This window comes from Hemiscyllium ocellatum, chromosome 8 (genome assembly GCF_020745735.1).
Source record: "Hemiscyllium ocellatum isolate sHemOce1 chromosome 8, sHemOce1.pat.X.cur, whole genome shotgun sequence".
In the NCBI taxonomy this organism is placed as follows: Eukaryota; Metazoa; Chordata; class Chondrichthyes; order Orectolobiformes; family Hemiscylliidae; genus Hemiscyllium; species Hemiscyllium ocellatum.
This window is the reverse complement of record NC_083408.1, coordinates 26,175,068-26,197,023: the sequence shown is the minus strand read 5'-3', so window position 1 is coordinate 26,197,023 and position 21,956 is coordinate 26,175,068. Positions and strand designations below refer to the sequence as shown.

The following is a 21,956-nucleotide window of genomic DNA, read 5'->3' as shown; positions in this document are numbered from 1 at the left end:
GGAATAGAAGGATAGAGCAGATGAATGCGTGACTGAGAAGCTGGTGGACAGGAGGAGGGTTCACATTTTTGGATCACTGGAATCTCTTCTGGGTTTGAAGTGAGTCAAGAGTGTGGTGTTGGAAAAGCACAGCATGTCAGGCAGCATCCGAGGAGCAGGAGAATCAACATTTCGGGCATAAGCCCTTCATGGGCTAATGCCCAAAATGTCGATTCTCCTGCTCTCGGATGCTGCCTAACCTGCTGCGCTTTTCCAGCACCAAACCCTCAACTCTATCTCCAGCATCTGCAATCCTCACGTTCTCCTGGGGTAGAAGTGGCCTGTACAAGAAGGATGGATTATACCTGAATTGGAAGGGGACCTAATATACTAGCATGGGGATTTGCTACAGCTGCTCAGGAGAATTTAATCTATTAAGGTGGGGGGTGGGACCCAGTGAAATAGCACGGAAAGAGATCAATCCGAGACTGGTGCAGTTGGGAAAAGGAGCTAGTCAAACAGTCAGGGCAGGCAGGACAAAGCAGAGAACAAGCTAGCTGAAAAAGTGTTGCTGGAATCTCCAGCATCTGCAGACCTCACTTTCTCCCCAGAGAACATGGTAGGACTGTTAAATTAAACTGCTTTTATTTCAATGTTATAGGCCTAACAGGGAAGGCAGGTAAACTCAAGACATGGTTAGGAACATGGGACTGGGATATCATAACAATTACAGAGACATGGCTCAGGGATGGGCAGGACTAGCAGCTTAATGTTCCAGGATACAAATGCTATAGCAAGCATAGAAGGGAGCAGATGAGAGGAAGGGGAGTGGCTTTCTCGTAAAGGATGGCATTACTGCTGTACTTAGGGAGGATATTCCTGGGAATACATCCAGGGAAGTTATTTGGGTCGAATTGAGAAATAAGAAAGGGATGATCATCTTACTGGGATTGTAGTATGGGCCCTCTAACAGTCAGTGGGAAATTAAGAAACAAATTTGTCAGGAGATTTCAATTATCTTTAAGAATAAGAGGGTGGTCTCTAAGCCTCCGCTGATCCAGTTCCTCTACATAAGCCTGTCGCCTATTTTCTAAGGGTTTGATCCGTCTGCTACCTGCCCATTCATGTATCTATCCAGATACATCTTAAATGACACTACTGTGTCCGCCTCTATCACCCCTGCTGAGAATGCGTTTCAGACAACCACCATCTGCTGCGTAAAGAAATTTCCATGCATAGCTCCCTAAACCTTTTTCCCTCTCACTCAGGTCCCCTAGTAATTGAGTTTCCCACTCAAGGAAAAAGTTAGTGTTATTCACCATGTCTAAACCTCTCATGATCCTGTCGCTCTCAATCAGATTCCCCCAACCTCTGTCTTTCCATTGAAAAACAATCCTAATCTACTCAACCTCTCCTCATAGTTAGTGCTCTCCATACCAGGCAACATCCTGGTGAATGTCCTCCGCATCCCATCCAAAGCATCCACATCTCATGGTAATGTGACCAGAACTGTAGGCAGTACTCCAAAGGTGGTTGAACCAAAATTTTATATGTAACGTGACCTGCCAAGTCTTGTAGTCATTACCCCGCCCGATGAAGGAAAGCATGCCATATGCCTTCTTGACCACTCTATTGACCTGCTTTGCCACTTTGAGGGAACAAAAGACCTTAACATCCAGATCTCTCTCTACATCAATTTTTCCCAGGATCTTTCTACTTACTGTATAGTTCACTCTTGAATTAGATCTTTATGTATGTTACCAACAATAATGGTCCCAATACGAATCCCTGTGGAACACCGCTGGTCACAGCTCTCCATTTTAAGAAATTCCCTTCCACTACTACTCTGTTGCCCAGCCAGTTCTTTATCCAACAAGCTAGTACACCCCAAACCCTGTGCGACTTCACTTTCTCCATCAGCCTACCATTGGGAACCTTATCAAATGCCTTACAAAGTCCACGTATATGACATCTATAGCTCTTCCCTCATCAATTAGCTTTGTCACTTCCTCAAAGAATTACATTAAGTCGGTACAACATGACCTTCCCTGCACAAAACAGTGTTGTCTATCACTGAATAGCCCATTTTCTATCAAATGGGAATGGATCCTATCCCTCAGTATCTTCTCCAGCAGCTTCCCTACCACTGACATAAGGCTGATTGGTCTATAATTACCTGGATTATCCCAGCTTCCCTTCTTAAACAATAGGACAACATTAACAATTCTCCAGTCCTCTAGGACCTCACCCGTGTTCATGGATGCTGCTAAGATATCTATTGAGGGGGATCCAAGGTGGCGGCGATCTAACAGGTCTGCCTTGCTGAGCTCTGCACCATAACTCAGCAAAAGTGGTGCTTTTACCCTCCCCAACTAAGCTATTTTGAAGAAAATCAACAGTTTAACTCAGTGGAATTGCTACATACCTTTTTTTTAAGTAAGGGAAGATAACTAGAGGCAAAGGACAGAATAAATTGGAACATGGATGACATTCACCTGCAGTATCAGACACGCCTTTGGCTGCAGCCTCCCCTGAAATCCTGATAGACTTACCTACCCAGCAAGGCTTGGCTGCGGAGTTCACAAAGCTCTGAGAGAAGATCGAAGCATCAATTGTAGAGAATCATACATGGTTGTAAATCGATCTTGGCCATGCTGCAGAAGCATGAGCAAGAGCTGCAGAGTCTCAGGAAGCAAGTGGAAGAGGTCGAGCGGTGACTTCAAAGACCATGGCCGAGTCCTCAACGAGACATAGAACAGGTTGACGTCCTCAAGAATTGAGGTCAAAGAAAAATCATCCGGGTAGTCGGGCTGCCGAAGCAAGAGGATGACAAGCAGTCAGCCAGTTTTTTGAAGAATGGCTGCCGCAATTTCTGGGCTGTGAGCCCAAAGCAGGCCGGATGCAGATTGAGAGAGCTCACCGGGTGTTAGTGCGCAGGCCTGATTCGGACAGTGCTCCCGCCTGGTCCAAGTGCAATTCCAGTCCTATAGGGACAAACAAAAAGTAATGGAAACCTCCAGATCAATGGGAAAGGATCTTCAGGCCCTGATTTATAAAGGATCAAAGATTATGTTTTTTTCAGGACTTTGCTGCGGCCGTGATCCAAAAGAGGAAGTCTTTTGGTGTAGTGAAGAAGAGTCTGAGGGGGATCTGGATATTCAATATTCCATCAGGTACCTGGCAGTGCTCAGTTTTAACCACAAAGGGTCCGTGCATGTATTTGACTCCTTAGAAAAAGTGAAGTACTTTCTGGACACTTTGAAATAGACTGGATGGTCCCAAAGACATGGACAATAATGATTCTCTTTTCTTTTCCCTCTACCTCATGTACTTCTCCTTTCTCTTCATTATTTTATTACAGAAAAGTGTTTTTATTTCTTCCCAGTGATAATTTAGGTCAATATTGAGTTGGGATGAGTGAAGTGCCCACCTTTAACTTATTTCCATAATACCTTTTTCTTTAATCCTTCGCCTGAGTTTGGGGCACAGCTCAAGCTCAGAGGAGGTATAGAGGTGTATACAGGTGGTGTGAGCACCCCCTGTCGGCAAGGGGCAGAGTCTCCCATCAAGTGTGTTTATATGTTGTAACTGACATAGTTTGTTGGCTTTTAGTTGAGGTAGTTTTTGGAAGTTTTGTTAAAGCAGTTTTTGTGCGTGTATTTTTTAGATTCCATGAGTCTCCATTTATTTACATGCGGCGCATTGTCAGTAGTGTTCTTGTCCTCGGGGGTCTAAGGGTTGTTATAGAGGGATATGGCTAAGTGCTGAGTCATGCATCTGGAATATTGAGAGAAAAAGTACTTTAGAGTCTCAGGAAGGAGAAGGATGTTGACAGGGTTGGAGGATTTGAGCTATAGTGAGAGGCTGAAAGGCTGGGCTGTTTCCCCTGGAGCTTCGAAGGCTGAGGGGTGACCTCATAGATGTTTATAAAATCATGAGAGGCATGGATAGGATAAATAGACATGGTCTTTTCCTGGGGGTGGTGAGCCAGAACTGGAGGTCATAGGTTTAGAGTAAGAGGCAAGGGGCAAGGTTTTCACGCAGAGGTTGGTGTGGAATGAGCTGCCAGAGGAAGTGGTGGAGACTGGTATAATTAGAACATTTAAAAGGCATTTGCATGGGTATATGCATAGAAAGTGTTGAGAGAGATAAGTGCCAAGTGCTGGCAAATGGGACTAGATTAGGTTAGGATACCTGATCGGCATGGACGAATTGAACCAAAGGATCTGTTTCCGTGCTGTCCATCTAATAACTCTAAGGTCATCTTAATGATCTCAATAAAACATGATCAAGAAAGAACCCACGCTACTCACTACTGTAGACTTACAGCAAGGTTTCAAGTAAAAGCTAGACACTTATCTGTTCCTGTGCTGTGAGCTCTCCCACACAGGTTCCTCCACATTGCAGCAGAGACATTGGAGGCCAAGACACTAAGTAGATATGTTCTTAATTATTAAGAGGATCAATAATGGGGAAAACACAGCAGAAAAGGGTTGAGCAACATTATCAGCCATAATCGAATGGCAGTGCAGGCTTGATGGGCTGAATGGCCTAATTCTGCTCCTATATCTTATGGTTTCTTGAGCAGGTGGGACCTGAACCCAGGCCTATTGGCTTAAGGGTAGAGGCACAACCACTGCTCCACAAAATTCCTTAAATTATATTTTATGCATAGGTAAATGAATGTCAAAACTTTCTAATCAATCTGTTCTGAGATTTATTACACAACTGGATCTGATGGGACTTGAACTTGGCCTCCTGGCTCAAAGGTAGGGACATTGTCACTGCACCACAACAGTCACCCTAACACAGAATCCTTTTTTTCTAACCAACCTGTTCTAAGACCTTATTACGTACCACTGGTGCAGGTGGGACTTGAACCAGGTCTACTGGCTCAGAGGTAAGGACAAAACACTGCACCACAAGACCCCCAAAAGAAAATCTCTCTGCCTTCCGTATACTGAGGAACCTTGATTATCCGAACGACACCAGCGGAGAGTATTTCATTCGGTTAATCGAATGCCGAATAATCGATACCGGATAACATAGCTGGTGCATCGGGACCTTGCAATCTTGTTCAGTTCATCCGAAATTCAGTTAATCAAATGCTGGATAATCAAGGGTTCTCTGTAAAGAATCAACTGCTCCTCTTTTCAAATGTAACCTGGCACCCAGCAGACAACGATGCACAACCAATACAATTTTCATGGAAACGTCTTCACCAAAAATGGTACATCAATGTGAGCTTAAGAAATGATGATATTTCTTGGACATATGGCTACCTATGAGGAGTCCTGAAATTTCCACAAAGAACAAGATGCACAAGCAAAGGAATCCTGTTGACTTGCCAGGGTATCAATGCACTGATATCTGATCTGAGACACTGAATATTAAATTAAAATTTAATTTATACTGACATCCAAAAATGTAAGACCATGATACTGACTGATAAAACACTATCAAACTGAGCTCCAAGAAACTGACCTCGAAAAGAGGGATGCTACAGTGCTACAGAGGAATGCTACAGTAGGCTTTTAACTTAGAAGCCTAGAATCAATACTTGTCAGTCTAACACAAAATACGAATTGCTATCAAGCAAAGGATCAACAGCTGTGCAGCAAGTAAACAATCTTGATGCTCTTCTTTTCCAACTCTTCGGAATATGCTCCATGTCCTTAAGAAGTTGCCCTTAAAGCACTTCCATTGTTCGGTTTCTGTGTTGCCAAACAGTTTTTCATTTCAAACTATTTAAAGCAGATTTTTTTTCACCTCACTGAAATCAGCCTTTCTATGCTCAACTGATCATTGTCTTAAGGAGAAAGTGAGGACTGCAGATGCTGGAGATCAGAGCTGAAAAATGTGTTGCTGGAAAAGCGCAGCAGGTCAGGCAGCATCCAAGGAGCAGGAGAATCAACATTTCAGGCATAAACCCTTCTTCAGGAATGCTCTGATCATTGGCTTAATCCATAACTATTCTAAGTCTTAAAATATCATGATCACTTTGACAAATGTACTCTCTCTGAAGCATAGTCTGTTCGTCCTTCCTCATCCCAGGACCAGATTTGGCACCTTCTCCTTTGTTGAATTGGAATCTCACCACTTAAGAAAGTTCTCTTCAGACAGATATAGTGATGATGGTGCTGTGTATGTGTATGTGTAAGTATAAGTATATGCATATGCGTATACAGGGTGGAATGGGGAAAAGAGAGCGAGAAAGCGAGAGAGGAAAAAAAAACAATTTGTTTTGTGTTCAACATACAAAATTATCTGATTGCTTTTAAGGAGAGCTGGCTTCAAGATCACCAAAGATTCAGTTCTGAATATTGGGCAGAACATAACATTAAAGCAAAATAGAGAGCTAGGAAGAGATAGCATTATTAATTAAGCATGAGATTTGTGAGATATTTAGAGATTACCTTAATTTAAGATACCAGGACACAATTAAATTGGGTGAAGAGAAGGAATAGTATAGGAAAGAAACCTAGGGAAAAGGAAAGTGGTCTATAAGCCAAGCAGTAACCACAATGTGGAATAAAGTGTGCAATGACAAATAGTGACAACAAATTATTGTAATAATAGGACAGAAACAATCCTGGCCAACTTTAAAGTACACATAAATCAGACTGGCAGTGGTTGCCTGGATGAGAAGCGCACAGAATGTGTCCAAGAGAGTTTCTTACAGCAGCTTGATTTGAAACCAACCTGGAAACAGATATTAGATACATTATTGTGTAATTTGATAGGATTTATTAATGACTTCAAGTGTTAAAGCACTCTGAGGTAGAGTGACTACAATATGATTGAATTTTACATCCAGTTTGAAAAGGAAACAACTAGGTCTAAGACTAGCAATGTAAATCTAAATGGGTATGAAAGCAGTGCTCGCTGAAATATTCTGGGCTAGCTAGGAGATTAATGGAGGCATGGTGGCAGACATTTAAGGAGCTATTTCAGAATGCACAGAATAAATACACTCCCTCTATTTAAAAAAGACCCACTATCTTTGGTTAACTGAAATAAGGAAAAGCATAATAAAAGAGTGATAACAGAAAAGAATGATGAAAAGATTGATAAAGTGGAAAAATTAGAGTATGAGAGAAGTTAGGTATGAATTTAAAAATGAACTGCAAGAGTTATTAGTTTTTTTTAAAAACAGGAACAAAATTAGTTATAGAGCTTGGATAAACTTAATATCTGGCAGATTTCTCTGAAGAGGAGTTATAATGGACTTGAAATTTCATCAAAACAAAATCTTGGCTTCATTATGAAGGCATAAAACATAACAATAGTATTATGCTGAATCTTTAGGAAACACTTACATTCGGGGCTTTCGTAATAGTGATGGTGAGATTTTCAGGTCTGTTCTTTCGAGTGGTAACAGCCATTCCCTCCAGTTCTGCCTTTTTCTTGTCTTCTTCAATTTCCTGCAATGTTCAAATCCCAACTCCTTCAGAACTTAATAGAATTAAAAACTTTAGATTACCATATCAACCCATATAGTGAAGGACAACTTGTCAACTGCATTACGACCAATTTATTGCTAAGAGAAGTAGGGATAAGCAGATGTGCACTAGTTTCAAAACTAAGCAATAGCCCTGAAGATGAAGTTGCATTTGCACTTTCCTACAAAGACTACACGTTAATGTTAATACAATCAGAGATCATAACATTCTGAATAAATGTGCTAGCCTCGAGCTACAACCTCTATTTTGATGTTTTAAAATATCAAAAGCGGCGGCTGCACAAAGAGATACGAAATGGCACAAACTACAATACTGTTTGCACTTAAAAGCTGGAAAATGGCAAACTAACTTTTACTTTTGAACTGCATACTTTGGCGTTCAAATTATAATTCAAACAGAAGAAAACTTTAATTTTTGTTTACAACATAAAGCAATCATTAATCCTTTTGCCAGTCCAAGGGAGTAAAGAAAACAAGGATGCAGGTTAGTGGGGAGGGAAGCTGTGAGGCACACAAGAAAGACAAAGAACCAACACAGTAGTCGGAAGCAAAGGCAAGCAAGAAGTTATTTCTATGTTCAAGATGCAAAACCTTATGATGAATAACACACCTGATATCTTTTCACAAGTGCTTCATTCTTTTTCCGTAAAGCTTCTATCTTTTTATCTAGTTCTGCATCTTTCTCCTCCTTGGTCTTTAAAATTACATCCACTGCTGTATCCTAGAAATGAAAGAGTAAAAGGTATGTCAATAGTATCCATACTGATTAACTAATACAGAAGAAAATTCAAAAAATTAGGAGGTACAGTGCAAATTTTGAAAGAAAATTAGATAAATATTTAAGGAGAAAATAGTTGCAAAGGTATAAGAATAGGTAAACCATCAAAAAAATGGGTCTACTCTTTCAAAATGCAAGCACAATGATGAGTTAAATTTTATTGCAGAATTACACAAGTGTTGTATTGTGGGGGAGGCCATTTGACCCATCATCTCTGTACCAACTTTCCAAATGAGTGTTATGATTTAGTGCCATTCCTTCATATTCTTGAGCATCGTTTCTATTCAAATACTAATTTACTATCCTCTTGAATGTCTCAACTGAACCTGCCTCCCCACCTGAAAGCTGTGCATTCCAGGTGCCATTGCATTAAGAAGTTTTTTTCTTACATCACATTTGCTTCTTATGAAAATCACTTTAAATCTGTGTCCTCTGATTCTCATTCTTTTTCAAGTGGAAACAGTTTCTCTCTACCTACTATATTCAGACCTTTCATGACTTTAAAAACTTCAATCAAATCACTCTCATCCGTCTTTTCTCCAACGAGAGCATTCTCATCTTTTCTAGTCTGCCCAGATAACTGATGTTTCCCATCCCTGATATTATTCTTACAAACCTGCACTCTCTTCAATACATCCACATTTGTCCTATTGTATGGCACCCATAACTGTGCACAACGTTTCAATTGAGCTGTATAGTAGGAGGCTTACATAAGTTCAACATCACCATCTTGTGCTTGTCCTTTGTGTTCTATCGGAAAAGAAAAACATACTGTTGGCTTTAACTGATCTCCCTACCTGTATGGAGAAAATGAGGACTGCAGATTCTGGACATCAAAGTTGAGAGTGTGGTGCTGGAAAAACATAGCAGGTCAGGCAGCATCTGAGCTGCGGGAGAATCAATATTTCGGGCATAAACTTTTCATCAGGAGGGAGGGCTTGTGGGTGGGGGCTGAGAGACAAATGGGAGGGGAGTGAGGTCGGTGGGGGGTGTAGCTGGGAAAGTGATAGGTGGATGAAGGTGACAGAGAAAGTGATAGGTCAGAAGGGGCAGTGATGGACAGGTCCAGAGGGTGGTGCTGAGTTGGAGGCTTGGGACTGGAATAATGTGGGGGGAAGGGAAATGAAGAAGCTGTTGAAATCCACATTTATCCCATGTGGTTGCAGGCTCCCAAGGCAGAATATGAGGCATCAGGAGGTAACAGTTTGGCGGTGGAGGCAGCCCAGGACTTGCATGTCCTTGACAGAGTGGGAGGGGGAAGTTGAAGTCTTCAGCCACGGGTGGTGGGATTGGTGGATTCGGTTATCTCAGAGATGTTCTCTGAAATGATCCGCAAGAAGACGTCTTGTCTCTCTGCTGAGGAAGTGACCACACCAGGTGCAACAGTGACATTGGTAGAGGTACAGGTGAATTTCTGACAGATGTGGAAAGATCCCTAGGGGCTTTGGACAGAGAAGATGGGAGTGCTATGGACACAGGGTTTGCACTTCCTGCGGTGTCAGGGAAAGGTGCCTGGAGTGGGGTGGGGTGTGGGCTGGAGGTGGTCATGGACCTGACGAAGGAGTCGTGAGAGATTGGTCTTTTCAGAAAGCTAATAGGAGTGGGGAAGGAATATATCTCTCGTGATGGGGTCTGTTGGAGGTGGCGGATTTGGTGGAGGTTGGTGGGGTGGGGTGAGGTGAGGACCGGGGTGGGGGGTGTTCTGTCTGTCCTTGTTGCATTGGGAGTGGTGGGGATGCGCTAGAGGGCATTGTCAACCGCTTGGGAAGGGAAGTTGCAATTGTGGATGAAGGAGGCCATCTGGGACTTTGAAGTGGAATTGATCATCCTGGGAACAGATGCAGCAGAGGCGGAGGAATTGGGAATAAGGGATGGCATTTTTACAGGAGGTAGGGTGGGAGGTGTTGTACTCTAGGTAGCTGTGGGGGTTGATGGGCTTATAGTATATGTCTGTGGTTGGTTGGTCGGCAGAGACGGTGATGGAGAGGTCCATGAAGAGGAAGGAGGTTGCCGAGATGATCCAGGTGAATTTGAGGTCGGGTGGAAGTTGTTGGTAAAGTTGGTGAACTGTTCAGCCTCCTCATGGGAGCACGAGGTGGCACCGATACAGTCATCGATGTTCCAGAGGAACAGGTGGGGGTGGAGCCGGTGTAACTGCGAGAGATGGACTTTTCCACTTATCCGACAAACAGGCAGGCATAACTGGGTCCATGTGGGTGCCCATGGCTACCTCTTTGGTTTGGACGAAGTGGGAGGATTGGGAGGAGAAGTTGTTGAGGGTGAAGTCCAGATCAGTCAGGCGGATGAGGGTGTTGGATGAAGGGTATTGGTTGGGGCGGTGTGACAGGAAGAAATGGAAGGTTTGGAGACCTTCGTTGTGGTGGATCGATGTGTACATGATCGATGTACTGGATGTCCATGGTGAAGATGAGGCATTGGGGAAACTAAAATCTTGGAGGAGGTGAAGGGCGTGGGTGATGTCAGAAACGCAGGTGGGAAGCTCCTTCTAAAGGGGACAGGATGGTGTTGAGGTCAGAAGAGATGAGTTTGGTGGGACAGGCGTAAGCTGAGACAATGGGTCGACCAAGGCAGTCAGATTTGTGAATCTTAGGAAAGAGATAGAACTGGGTGGTACAGGGTTCACGGACAATGAGGTTGGTGGCTATGGATGGGACATCCCCAGAGGTGATAATGGTTTGGTGATGGGAGGCGAGGTCGTGATCAAGGGGGCAGTAGGAGGAGGTGTCTGCAAGTTGGTGCCTGGCTTCAGCAGTGTTGAGGTCAGTGTGCCCCCCTTGTCCACGGGTTTGATGATGAGGTTGGGGTTGGAGCGGAGGGAGTGAAGGGCTGCGCGTTGTGCGGGCAGGAGGTTCGAGTGAGTAAGAAAGATGGACAGGTTAAAGCAGTCGATGTCACAGCGACAGTTTGAAAGGAAGAAATTGAGGCCGGATGGCAGGCCAGCACAATGTGTCCAGGTGGATGGGGTGTGTTGGAGGTGGGAGAAGGGGTCCTTGGTGGGTGGGCGGGTGTCTTGGTTAAAAAAAGTAGGCACAAAGGCAGCGGAAGAAACGTTCAACCATCTCCGCAACCTCCCTCCCCTTCCTGGGCCTGTCCATTACCGCCACCGGCGACTGACTAACCACAGCCATAATACTACAAGCCCATCGACTCCTACAGCTCTAGACTACACCTCCTCCCACCATACCCCCTGTAAAAACACCATCCCTTATTCCCAATTCTTCCACCTCCACCGCATCTGTTCCCAAGCTGACCAATTCAACCTCAGAAAATCCCAGATGACCTCCTTCTTCCACGATCACAACTTCCCTTCCCAGGTGGTTGATGATACCCTCCAGCGCATCTTCTCCACTGGATATATTTCCCTCCCCACCCCTATCTGTGTTCCGAAAACCCTATTCCCTCTGTGACTCCCTCAGGTCAGGTCCACACCCCCCACCAGCCCATACCTCACTCCTGGTACCTTTCCCTGCCACCAGAGGAAGTGCAAAACCTGCTGCCAAACCACTCTCCCCACCTCCGTCTAAGGCCCCAAGGAATCCTTCCACATCCATCAGAAATTCACCTGCATCTCTACCAATGTCATTTACTGCAGACGTTGCACCCGGTGTGGTCTCCTCTACATCGGGGATATAGGATGCTTTCTTGTGGATAGTTTCAGAGAACATCCCTGGGACAACCGCACCCCCCAACCCCACCGCCCCATGGCTGAACATTTTAACTCCCCCCTCCCAACCCATCAAGGGCATGCAAGTCCTGGGCCTCCTCCACTGCCAAACCGTTACCACCTGACACCTGGAGGAGGAACGTCTCATATTCCGCCTTGGGACCCGACAACCACATGGGATAAATATGGATTTCAATAGCTTCCTCATTTCCCCTATCTCCACATTAGTCCAGTCCCAAGCCTCCAACTTGGCACCGCCCTCTGGACCCATCTATCACTGTCCCCTATGACCTATCACCTTCTCCCTTACCTTCATCTACCTATCACATTCCCAGCTACCTCCCCCCAACCCCACCGCCCTCCCATTTATTTGTTAGCCCCGACTTGCAAGTCTTATTGCTGCTGAAGGGCTTATGCCCAAAATGTCGATTCTCCTGCTCCTCCAATGCTGCCTGACCTGCTGTGCTTTTCCAGCACCACACTCTCTCCTCTCTATCTTCACTGACCTGAGCACATATATACCCAAGTCTCACTGTTCCCGCATTTTCACTTATTTCATACTGTCTTTCAATTTTCTCTGACCAAAATACGTCACCTTACACGTTTCCACAGTGAACATCATCAGTCACATATCTGTCCATTCTACAAAAAAAATTGTCTTCTGACATTTACAATTCTTCCAAGTTTCATGTCATTTGTAAACTTTGAAATTGTCCTCTGCACATCAAAATCTTTATCAATAATACACATCAAGACAAATGCCAATCCTGGGGAACCTCACTCTAAACCTTCCTCCAGCTGGAAAAATGTCCATTTAACTCTCTCTGTTTCCTATCACCCAGTCAATTTTGGATCCACATTGTAAGTATCTCTTTTAGTCCATAACCTACAACCTTTCTCACATGCCAATAGTTTGATAATCTATTAAAATCCTTTTGAAAGTTCATGAGCACCACATCAACAATATTAGCCTCATCAACTCTTTCTACTAGATGTTCAGAAAAACCGAGCCAAGTTAGTCATTCACAATTACACCTTTAGAAATGTATTCTGGCTCTGGATTAGCAAAACCTTTGCAATATGATTATTAAATCCCGAATATTATAAGCTTCCTCACGACTGACCTGGATTTACTTAGCTTTTCCTTACAAACTTTGTGAATAAGGGTGCAATGTCTGCTATTCTCCAGTTCTCCAGTACCTCTTGACTGTAGGGAAGATTATGGCCAGTGCTCCTGAAACTTCTACTCTCACTCCCTTCAATATCTTTGGATGCATCTAATCCAGTTCCAATACCTTGTCAACTTTAAGTAACAACAGTCCTTGATGATTCGGATGCCGTATTATAAGAGTTTCCTACTTTGTCACTATGGCCTGGGTAGAATCTACCACAGTGGCAAGCATTTAACAATGTATTTCAATAAGGAATTCAATCGTATTTTCAAAATTAAATATTGACCAATAAGTTAGAACAAAAATTGTAGACGAAGTCCAGCTTCCAGACAAAAAAAATCCTGTTAAAAATTATCAATACTACAAATAGATAGGTTTATGAAACAAGTGGGTATGTTACGGAGACAGAAGTATTTAGAAATATATTTCCACTGTTTAAATACAGAGAGGAAAGATTAAATAATAATTTGCTTATGGTTAGGTGGTGTTGTTGTGTCTCCATAGTCTTATCAGACCATAGGAGTTGCTCTCTCATTAGAGAAGCGACTGGTGGTGATTTAACCTGAGGACCACCGGACCTCAGGCAAGGGAAGAATTTAAGAAGGAGAGTCCTTCATGGTAACCTCAAACCGGTGATGGAAGTTGAACCCACGCTGCTAACATCACATTACTCTGTAAATCAACAATCCAACCAACGGAGTTAAACTGATTCCCGGTTAGGGAGTAAGAGTAAGGAGAAAGAATTGTTTTTAAAAGCACATAATTCATTTGTAACATTCCCCTGAAGTGCATCTATTATTTGCCTCAATTGTTCTAAACAGTAGCAAATTTCTAACCAATTCCTCAAATTTTTTCTGTACTTATTTATTTATGTCTAACCTATATTCATGCCTTCATATTTTGAACTCCCAAATAGGGGAAACATTTTTAATACGGTCACTCTTTGGTTTTGTCTTGTGTAGTAAAGAGTTTTGGTTTGTTCCATCTAGCCTAACAGGCTAATAACTGTCATAATGTATTTATTGTAAATGATTTATTGAAAAAAGATAAAGGATTATGTGTAGCCATCTGTGCTCTACTTTTGACTATTAATGGGACTTGTTTTGTTAGATGGAATTGTACGTTTTAGAAGTGCGGAAATATGCTATATTTTCATACTTCTACAAGCAACATATTTCCATTTTATTAAAAAAACACTGTCAATGGGTTATTCTTAAAAACAGAAGGATACAGAATAGAATATTCTAGAGTTTGTTGTTCGGATGTTCAGCCACCTGTGGTCAAGCATCTCTGAAGTTTTGCAGAGATATAATCACTTTTTCAAGAGAACAAGTTTCTTCCTGAACTGGTGTAGAAGTGGAGCAGCTTGATCATAGCAAACTTTCCTTCAACTAGGCTTTTTTTTGCAGGGATCTCTCCATCTCACTACTTAAAACAAGAGAGTCTTCAAGCCAATCGCTGGTCAAACATTATCTAGCATAGTCGACGATCATGTTTTCCCAAACCTTTTTCCCACTGTGATCTTACCCCAGAGGTATGGTGCTGGAAGACTCGAGGTTGGCTAACATGGTGCTACTATTTCAGAAAGGTGGCCAGGAAAAGCCAAGGAACTATAAGTCTAGGAGCCTGACATCAGTGGTGGGAAAGTTGTTGGAGGGGATCCTCAGGGACAGGATTTACATATGTTTAGAAGAAAGGGAAAGATTGATTTGGGATGGTCAAGCTGACTTTGTGCGTGGGAAATTGGGCCTCACTAACTCAATGGAGTTTTTTGAAGAAATAGCAAAGAGGACTGATGCAGAACCGTGGACGCAATCTGCATGGCTTTCGACAAGGTTCCTCATGGTGGACTGGTTAGCAAGGTTAGATCAAATGGAATACAAGAATACAGCCATTTGGATTTAGATCTGGCTCAAAGGTAGAAGATGGAGGGGTTGCGGTGGAGGGTTGCTTTTCAAACTGGAGGTCTATACGTCACAAGGATCTGCGCTTTTTGTCCTGATTTGCCTTTCCAAAATGCAGCACCTCATATTTACCTGAATAAATTCCATCTCCCACTCCTCAGTCCACTGGCCCATTTGATCAAGATCCCATTCTAATCCAAGGCAACCTTCTTCACTGTCTACTATACCTCCAATTTTGGTGTCCTCTGCAAACTTACTAACAACACCTCCTGTGTTCAGATCCAGATCATTTATATGATGACAAGAAATTATTGACCCAGCACCACTCTTTGTGGCACACCCCTGGTGACAAACCCACCGTCTGAAAGGCAACCCTCTACCACCACCCTCTGTCTTCTACCTTTATGCCAGTTCTGTATCCAAATGGCTAGTTCTCCCTGTAATCCATGTAATCTAACACTGCTAAACAGTCTACCAGGAGGAACCTCGTCAATCCTTTTCGTTACTTCTTCAAAAAACTTAAGTCAGCGAGGTACGATTTACAATGCACAAAGCCATGTTAACTACCTTTAAATCAGTCCTTCCCTTTCCAAATGCATGTAAATCCTGTCCCTGAGGATCCCCTCCAACAACTCTCCCACCACTGACGTCAGGCTCACCGACTTACAGTTCCTTGGCTTTTCCTGACCACCATTCTGAAACAGTAGCACATTAGCCAAGCTCGATTCTTCCAGCACCTCACCTAATACTTTCCATAAAACAAATACCTCAGCAAGGGCCCAGCAATCACTTCCCTAACTTCCCACAGAGTTCTAGGAAACACCTGATCAGGTCCCAGGTCGAGCAGGAATATGGACATTTTTCCAAGATGTTGCTATTTATTTCCCCACATTCTCTACCTTCCATGCCCTTATTCATAGTAAACACTGATGCAAAATACTTGTCTAGCATCTCCCCCATCTTCTGCGGTTCCACACATACATGGATCGCTGATCTGTAAGGAGACCTATTCTCTTCCTAGTTACTCTTTTGTCCTTAACTGTTATTTGTAAAATCCCTTTGGATTCTGCTTAACCCTAACTGTCACAACTATTGCACATCCTCTGCAGAAGAAAATTTGACATGGTTTGCCTGGCAGCCATTTTCCTATTCCAGCTGAGAAACCATTTTGTAAAGCAATATTAGTTGGTTTGTTAGCTGTGAACTCCTTACTATGAGGTAATGCTAAAAGTAGGCCTTATCTATACAAGATCCCTAGTCTGTCGCGTTAGTGTTTTTCACACTTTGATGGATGGCCAGTGCATGCAGCGTAGTCAGTCCAGCAGACCTAGACTTGTCAATTAGTCCTGTTCTCCTACAAATTATTGCCATTTCATGGTTGCTCAGCAAATTAAAGTCTAGTGTTAATAGATCTGTGTAAATAGAACATGCGGTGATAACATTCACTTTGGTCCACTTGTGGAATGTGTTTTTTAATTTTTGACCCAAACAGCTGACCTAGAATTCAGTACCATCTTGTAAGCATGTCAAAGCCTTGTAATTAATGATCAGAGGTGTTTTCTGTATATAATCCTGTAATGTATTCTGGAATAGTAGCGAGCCACAGTTAGGACGGTGAATTTCCCCACAATATATCGTGTAACAAACTAATCAGTTCTCAAGGTCTGTGTCTTAAGAGTTTTTCTCAACAACTGGCATAGTTGGCTCAGCCTCTAGTTTCTGAGGTTCTTGCTGGGCCTGCAATTCCTGCTTACTAAAGGGTCTGTCAGTGTCCTTTTTGACAAGACAGGAGCTTTAAACTTGTGTCCAATTGGCTGTCAGGGTGTGTGGGGCCACTCAAATTTGCTTCAATTGGTAACATGAGTGATCCTGACCTGAGCCTTGCTGGCTGAACCCTTGTGCAAGATGGAAGACAGGCTGTGGCCCCAGGCTCTAAGAACCTTGATGATTGGTTGCGGCGTTACTATTTGTGCTGTTTGTGTGGTGGGTGTTGTTTGTCTTTGTTTGTGTTTTACTTGTTTGTTTGCAGGTCACTGTTCTGCGGGTCCAGGGAACTGAAGATGGGATTGCGTCAATCCCCAGATCTGACTGAAGCGCTGGCCCCTGGGACAGGTCAATCTTATTTCGCTGCGCAGGCCCCGTCCTTTTGTCCCCTCAGGGAAGATTGTGAAACGCCACGGTAAATATGTCCATTGCAAGAGTAAGGTAGGAGACCCTCTCGTTCCCCCAAACACGCCAGTTGACATTGTCTGGAAGAAGACGGGTGACAGCGGGGACGTTATCCCCTTCATTTCTGATGTGTATGGATGGTCCAATGGTAATTGGCCTTATGGGAGCTCTTTTCGGTTAGACAAGATCGATTACTGGCATTTGCACATAGAGGGAGGGTACAGAGATCCCTCCTAGGACACAGAATACGTGCTCCAGTGTCTGGAGAAGTTTAGGAAAATCACTAAAGGCCATCAGCCCCCGAAAGCTAAGAACTGCTGTCAGCATTCCAGTGAAGCTGATGGCCCTTTCGCTCCTGCTAACTCCCCTTCTACCGCAACTCCGCCAGTTATTCTGCTCAGTATCCCAAATTTGCTGTCCCTACCCCGGACTTGGACTCTCAGGTTGATGAAATTGCTGCTCTTACGGCCTTGCGGCTGTGCAGGAAGACCATGCACGAACGGGATGCTGCTCGGGGTTCCAGGGCAGCTGACCTTCCTCAGCACTTTGGCACTGCCTCATATGCTCCGCAGGGTCTTAGTGCTCGGCCAAATGGCCCTGGTGAAAGTACCCCCACTGTCTCCTCTTCGACTGACAGCCTCATTACTATGCAGGGTGACCATTCAGGCATGACTCTCCATTCCCAGAATGCCGCAAAACACTCTACCCAAGCTCCCCGTCTCATGATTGGGGAAATTCCTTTTGATAAACCCTGGACTCATGCTGAGGCCTGTACTATGCTCCAAGTTATCTCTGATCCAATTAAACGTCCAGCTTCCTTCTATGGTTGGCTCGTTCTGACATGTAATATTTACAATGCCTGCCACAAGATGTTAACACTTTATTGCGTTTGGGCTTCTGTCAAGGGCTCCCTCGTGTTTCCCACAGATCCATGGGTTACTGGGGAGGCACGAGTGGACTGGCTTAGAGACAAGGCTCAGCACATCACCTTGGCAGCTGCGAGACAGCAGGCAGACTTTAGTGAAGTCACCCTATGTCTGCACAAAGCTGATGAGCCATTCCCTGATTTTCTTGCCCGCTTCAAGGAGGTTTGGGTATCCTCTGCAAGCATCCCACTCACAGCCAATGACAAATTGGCCTCCCAAACTCTCATTCATTGCATGCAGCCCTGACACACCCATACTTTCAAATCTTTTAATCTTGACTGGTAATCTAAAACTTGGGATCAGCTCCTCACCTTTCTCACTAACATGGTTCAGCAGGGGCTTTTTGATGATCCAAAAGAGGAAGAGGCATTTACCCACTTAACACAGGCATCGCATCAGGGTCAGGCTAGTGACCCGAGGAAGGGGGATGGCAGGGGTGGAAGCAGCAGAGGCGGGACATTAGTCAGGATCGGTGCCGGTCATGTAGGAACTTTGGTCACTGGGTGGGGACTGCCGCGCTGCACCCCTCAGCAAGGTTAACAGCAGCAACCCACTTTCCCATTGCAGCGGCAGCCTTTGCCAGCAAACTATTTGGTTTACCCTACATGGCTAGGACTGCCGCATGAGGGAGGTTTTGCAGGCCGTTTCAATATGGCTCCCCCACTGCCCATCCAATAACCCCATGTTGGACATTGAGATGGGGAGGGGGGGGTGTAGTTTCAGTTCTGGTGGACTCCGGAGCCACCAATTCCTCTGCGCCTCCCTCAGTGGCCCTTTCTGTCAGCTCTGATACTGTTCGCTTTGTGGGGTCTCTGGAATACCCGTTGTGGAACCTCTCTCTAATCGTATCCTCATTGATGTTGGTCTGCGTGCAGTGCCCAACCGGGTTTTAATCTCCCTTCTTGCCCAATCGCTCCTCTGGGGTGCCAGGCACTATGCAAAATTCATGTCTCTATTCACTGTCCCCTCTGCAGGGGCTCACATTAGAGTTTTCTGGCTCCAATCTACCCCTTTTGCAGGCCGCCATGATCAATCTGTCTTCTCCACCTGTCTCCAATCCCTCTCTTTATACTTGGTCATCCCCCGACAATCTGGTATGTGCATCTTTTCTCTCCCATCTCCCATCTTTACTGAGCGCTCCACCACCCACTACAACTTCAGTGGGTCCTCCATCCGAGTCATTTTCTGCGCAACCTCTATTGCGCTGCGGTGTACCTTGCCTGCCCTGAGCCATCCTATTCCACTCTTGCGGAACCCAATCTCAATCTGCCCTCTGTCCCACCATTAGTCCAGTTAGTCAAAACCCCTCCCAATAAAACCCCGCACGAACACTAAGCCTTCAAGTCCAAAACCTATCAAGGCTGATGACTCGGATTCTGAGGATTACCTATCCAATGTGGAGCCTCCTCCTCCAGACAACCCTCCTGGTTCTGGCTACATCCCCTCTTTTGCTGAGCCTACTTCTCCGATTGTGAAAAGGAGAAGGAAGAATTGTAGATGAAAATTTGACATGGTTTGTCTGGAAGCCATTTTTCTATTCTAGCTGAGAAACCATTTTGTAAAGCAATAGTCGTTGATATGTTAGCTGTGCATCCCTTACTATAAGGTAATGCTAAAAGTAGGACTTATCTATCCAAGGATTCTAGCCTGTCGCGTTTGTGTTTTTCCTACTTTGATGGATGGCCAGTGCACATTAGTAGTCAGTCAAGTGGACCCAGACTTGTCAATTAGTCCTGTTCTCCTACGAATTATTACCCCTTTTGCAAGCTGCCATGATCAATCTGTCTTCTCCACCTGCCCCCAATCCCTCCCTTTACACTTGTTCGTCCTGTGACAATCTGATATGCGCATCTTTTCTCTCCCATCTCCCACCGTTGCTCAGCTAATGAAGGACATCTCTGCTTAGTGTTAACAGATCTGTGTAAATAGAACACACGGTGATAACATTCATTTTGGTCCACTTGTGGAATGTATAATAGTATTTAATTTTTGACCCAAACAGGTGACCTCGAATTCAGTACCATCTTGTAAGCATGCCAAAGCCTTGTAATTAACTATCAGCTCCTATCTGTTTTCTCTACATAATCCTGTAATGTTCTGATGTATTTCGGAGCAGCACCAAGCCACAGTTAGAACGGAGAATTCCCCATGAGATATCGTGCAATAAACTAGTTAGTTCTCAAGGTCTGTATCTCAAGAGGTTTTCTTCGACATCTCCTTGTCCTGCTGATTTCCCTCTTAAGCGTACTCATACTGCCTTTTACACTCTTCTTGGGATTCAGTCGATCCCTGCTGTCTATACTTGATATATGTTTCCTTCTTATACTTGACCAAACCTCAATTTTGCTAGACATTCAACATTTCATACACGTACCAACCTTGCCCTTCACTTTAACAGGAGCATACAGCCTCTGTACTCTCATTATCTTAGTTTTGAAGGCTTCCCATTTTACAGCTGTCCCTTTACCTGCAAACATTTGCTCCCTTGCTCCCCCACCCACATTCATGAAGGGCTTAGCCCAAAATGTTGACTCTCCTGCTCCTCAAACGCTGCCTAACCAGTTTTGCTTTTCTAGCGTCATACTTTTGATTTTGAAAGTTCTTGCCTAATAGCGTCAAAATTGGCCTTCCTCCAACTTACAACTTACACTTTTACATCTTATATCCTTTTTCAGCAATGTTTTGAAACTAGTAGAATTACAGTCACTCACCTCAAAGTTGTCCCCTACTTACACCTCTGTCCTGACAGTAGGTCAACATCTGCACCTACTCTAGTAGGTACATCCACACACTGAACCAGAAAACTTTCTTTATACATTTAAAACATTTCTCTTCATCCAAGCTGTTAACAGTATGGCAGTCCCAGCCTATGTTTGGAAAGTTAAAATCTCCTGTTGTTACCATCCTACTATTCTTACAGATAACAGATCTCCTTACAAATTTGTTTCTCAATTTCCCACTGACTATTGGAGAGTCTACAGTACAATCCCAGTAAGGTGATCATCCCTTTCTTATTTCTCAGTTCTACCCAAATAACTTCCCTGGACATATTGCCAGGAATATCCTCCCCAAGTACAGCTGTAATGTTATCCCTAATCAAAAATGCCACTACCTTTCCTCCTCTTGCCCCCATTTCTATCCTTCCTTATAGCATCTATACCCTAGAACATTAAATTGCCAGTCTTGCCTATCTGTAATTACTATGATATGCCAGTCCCAGTCCCAACCAGGCTGAGAGTTCATATGCCTTACAAGTTAGGTCTCTTGCATGGAAACAAATTCAGTTTAATTAATCAAACCTACCTTGTTCTCTGGTTTGTTCCTGCATGCCCTGACTGTTCCTTTTCCCTTGCTCCATTTCCCAGCTGCACTAGTCTCAGACTGATCACCTCCCCTCCACCACTAAATTTAAATCCTCCTGAGCAGCTGTAACAAATCTCCCTGCCAGTATATTAGTCCCCTTCCAATTCAGGTGCAGTCTGTCCTTCTGAAAACTGGTCACTTCTACCCCAGAAGAGATTCCAATGATTCAAAAATTTGAATCCTTCTCCCCTGCACCAGCTCCTCAGTCATGCATTCATCTGCTCTATGTTCCTATTCCTACTCACACTAGATTGTGACACCCAGAGCAATCTAGATATTACTTCTCTTGAGGACCTACCTTTTAAATTCCTGCCTAACTTCCTATATTTTCTCCTCAGAATCTCATCCTTTTGCCTTCCTATGTCGTTTGTTCCAATGTGTATAACAACCTCCAGCTGGTCCCTCTCCCCTTTGAGAATATTTTGCACCCACTCCAAGATATCCTTGATGCTGGCTTGTCTAAGTTTTAAACTGAATGCTACTGGATTAAACTACAGCAGCTGCCAGCCATATGATAC

General features: G+C 43.9%; 1 protein-coding gene across 9 annotated transcripts in view; it reads right to left on the bottom strand.

Moving 5' to 3' along the window:
• Positions 1-21,956, bottom strand: part of LOC132818064 (coiled-coil domain-containing protein 9-like) — a 292,055-nt gene that overhangs the window by 213,747 nt on the left and 56,352 nt on the right. For all 9 annotated transcript variants that reach the window (XR_009644952.1, XM_060828707.1, XM_060828708.1 and 6 more), the window contains 2 exons: positions 8,052-8,162; positions 7,299-7,403 (listed from right to left, as the gene is read on the bottom strand). Coding sequence is in view for 8 of the 9 variants with exons in the window: in XM_060828707.1 (XP_060684690.1) it covers positions 7,299-7,403; positions 8,052-8,162 (216 nt within the window). In the remaining variant the exon portion in view is untranslated. The remainder of the gene's footprint in view (positions 1-7,298; positions 7,404-8,051; positions 8,163-21,956) is intronic.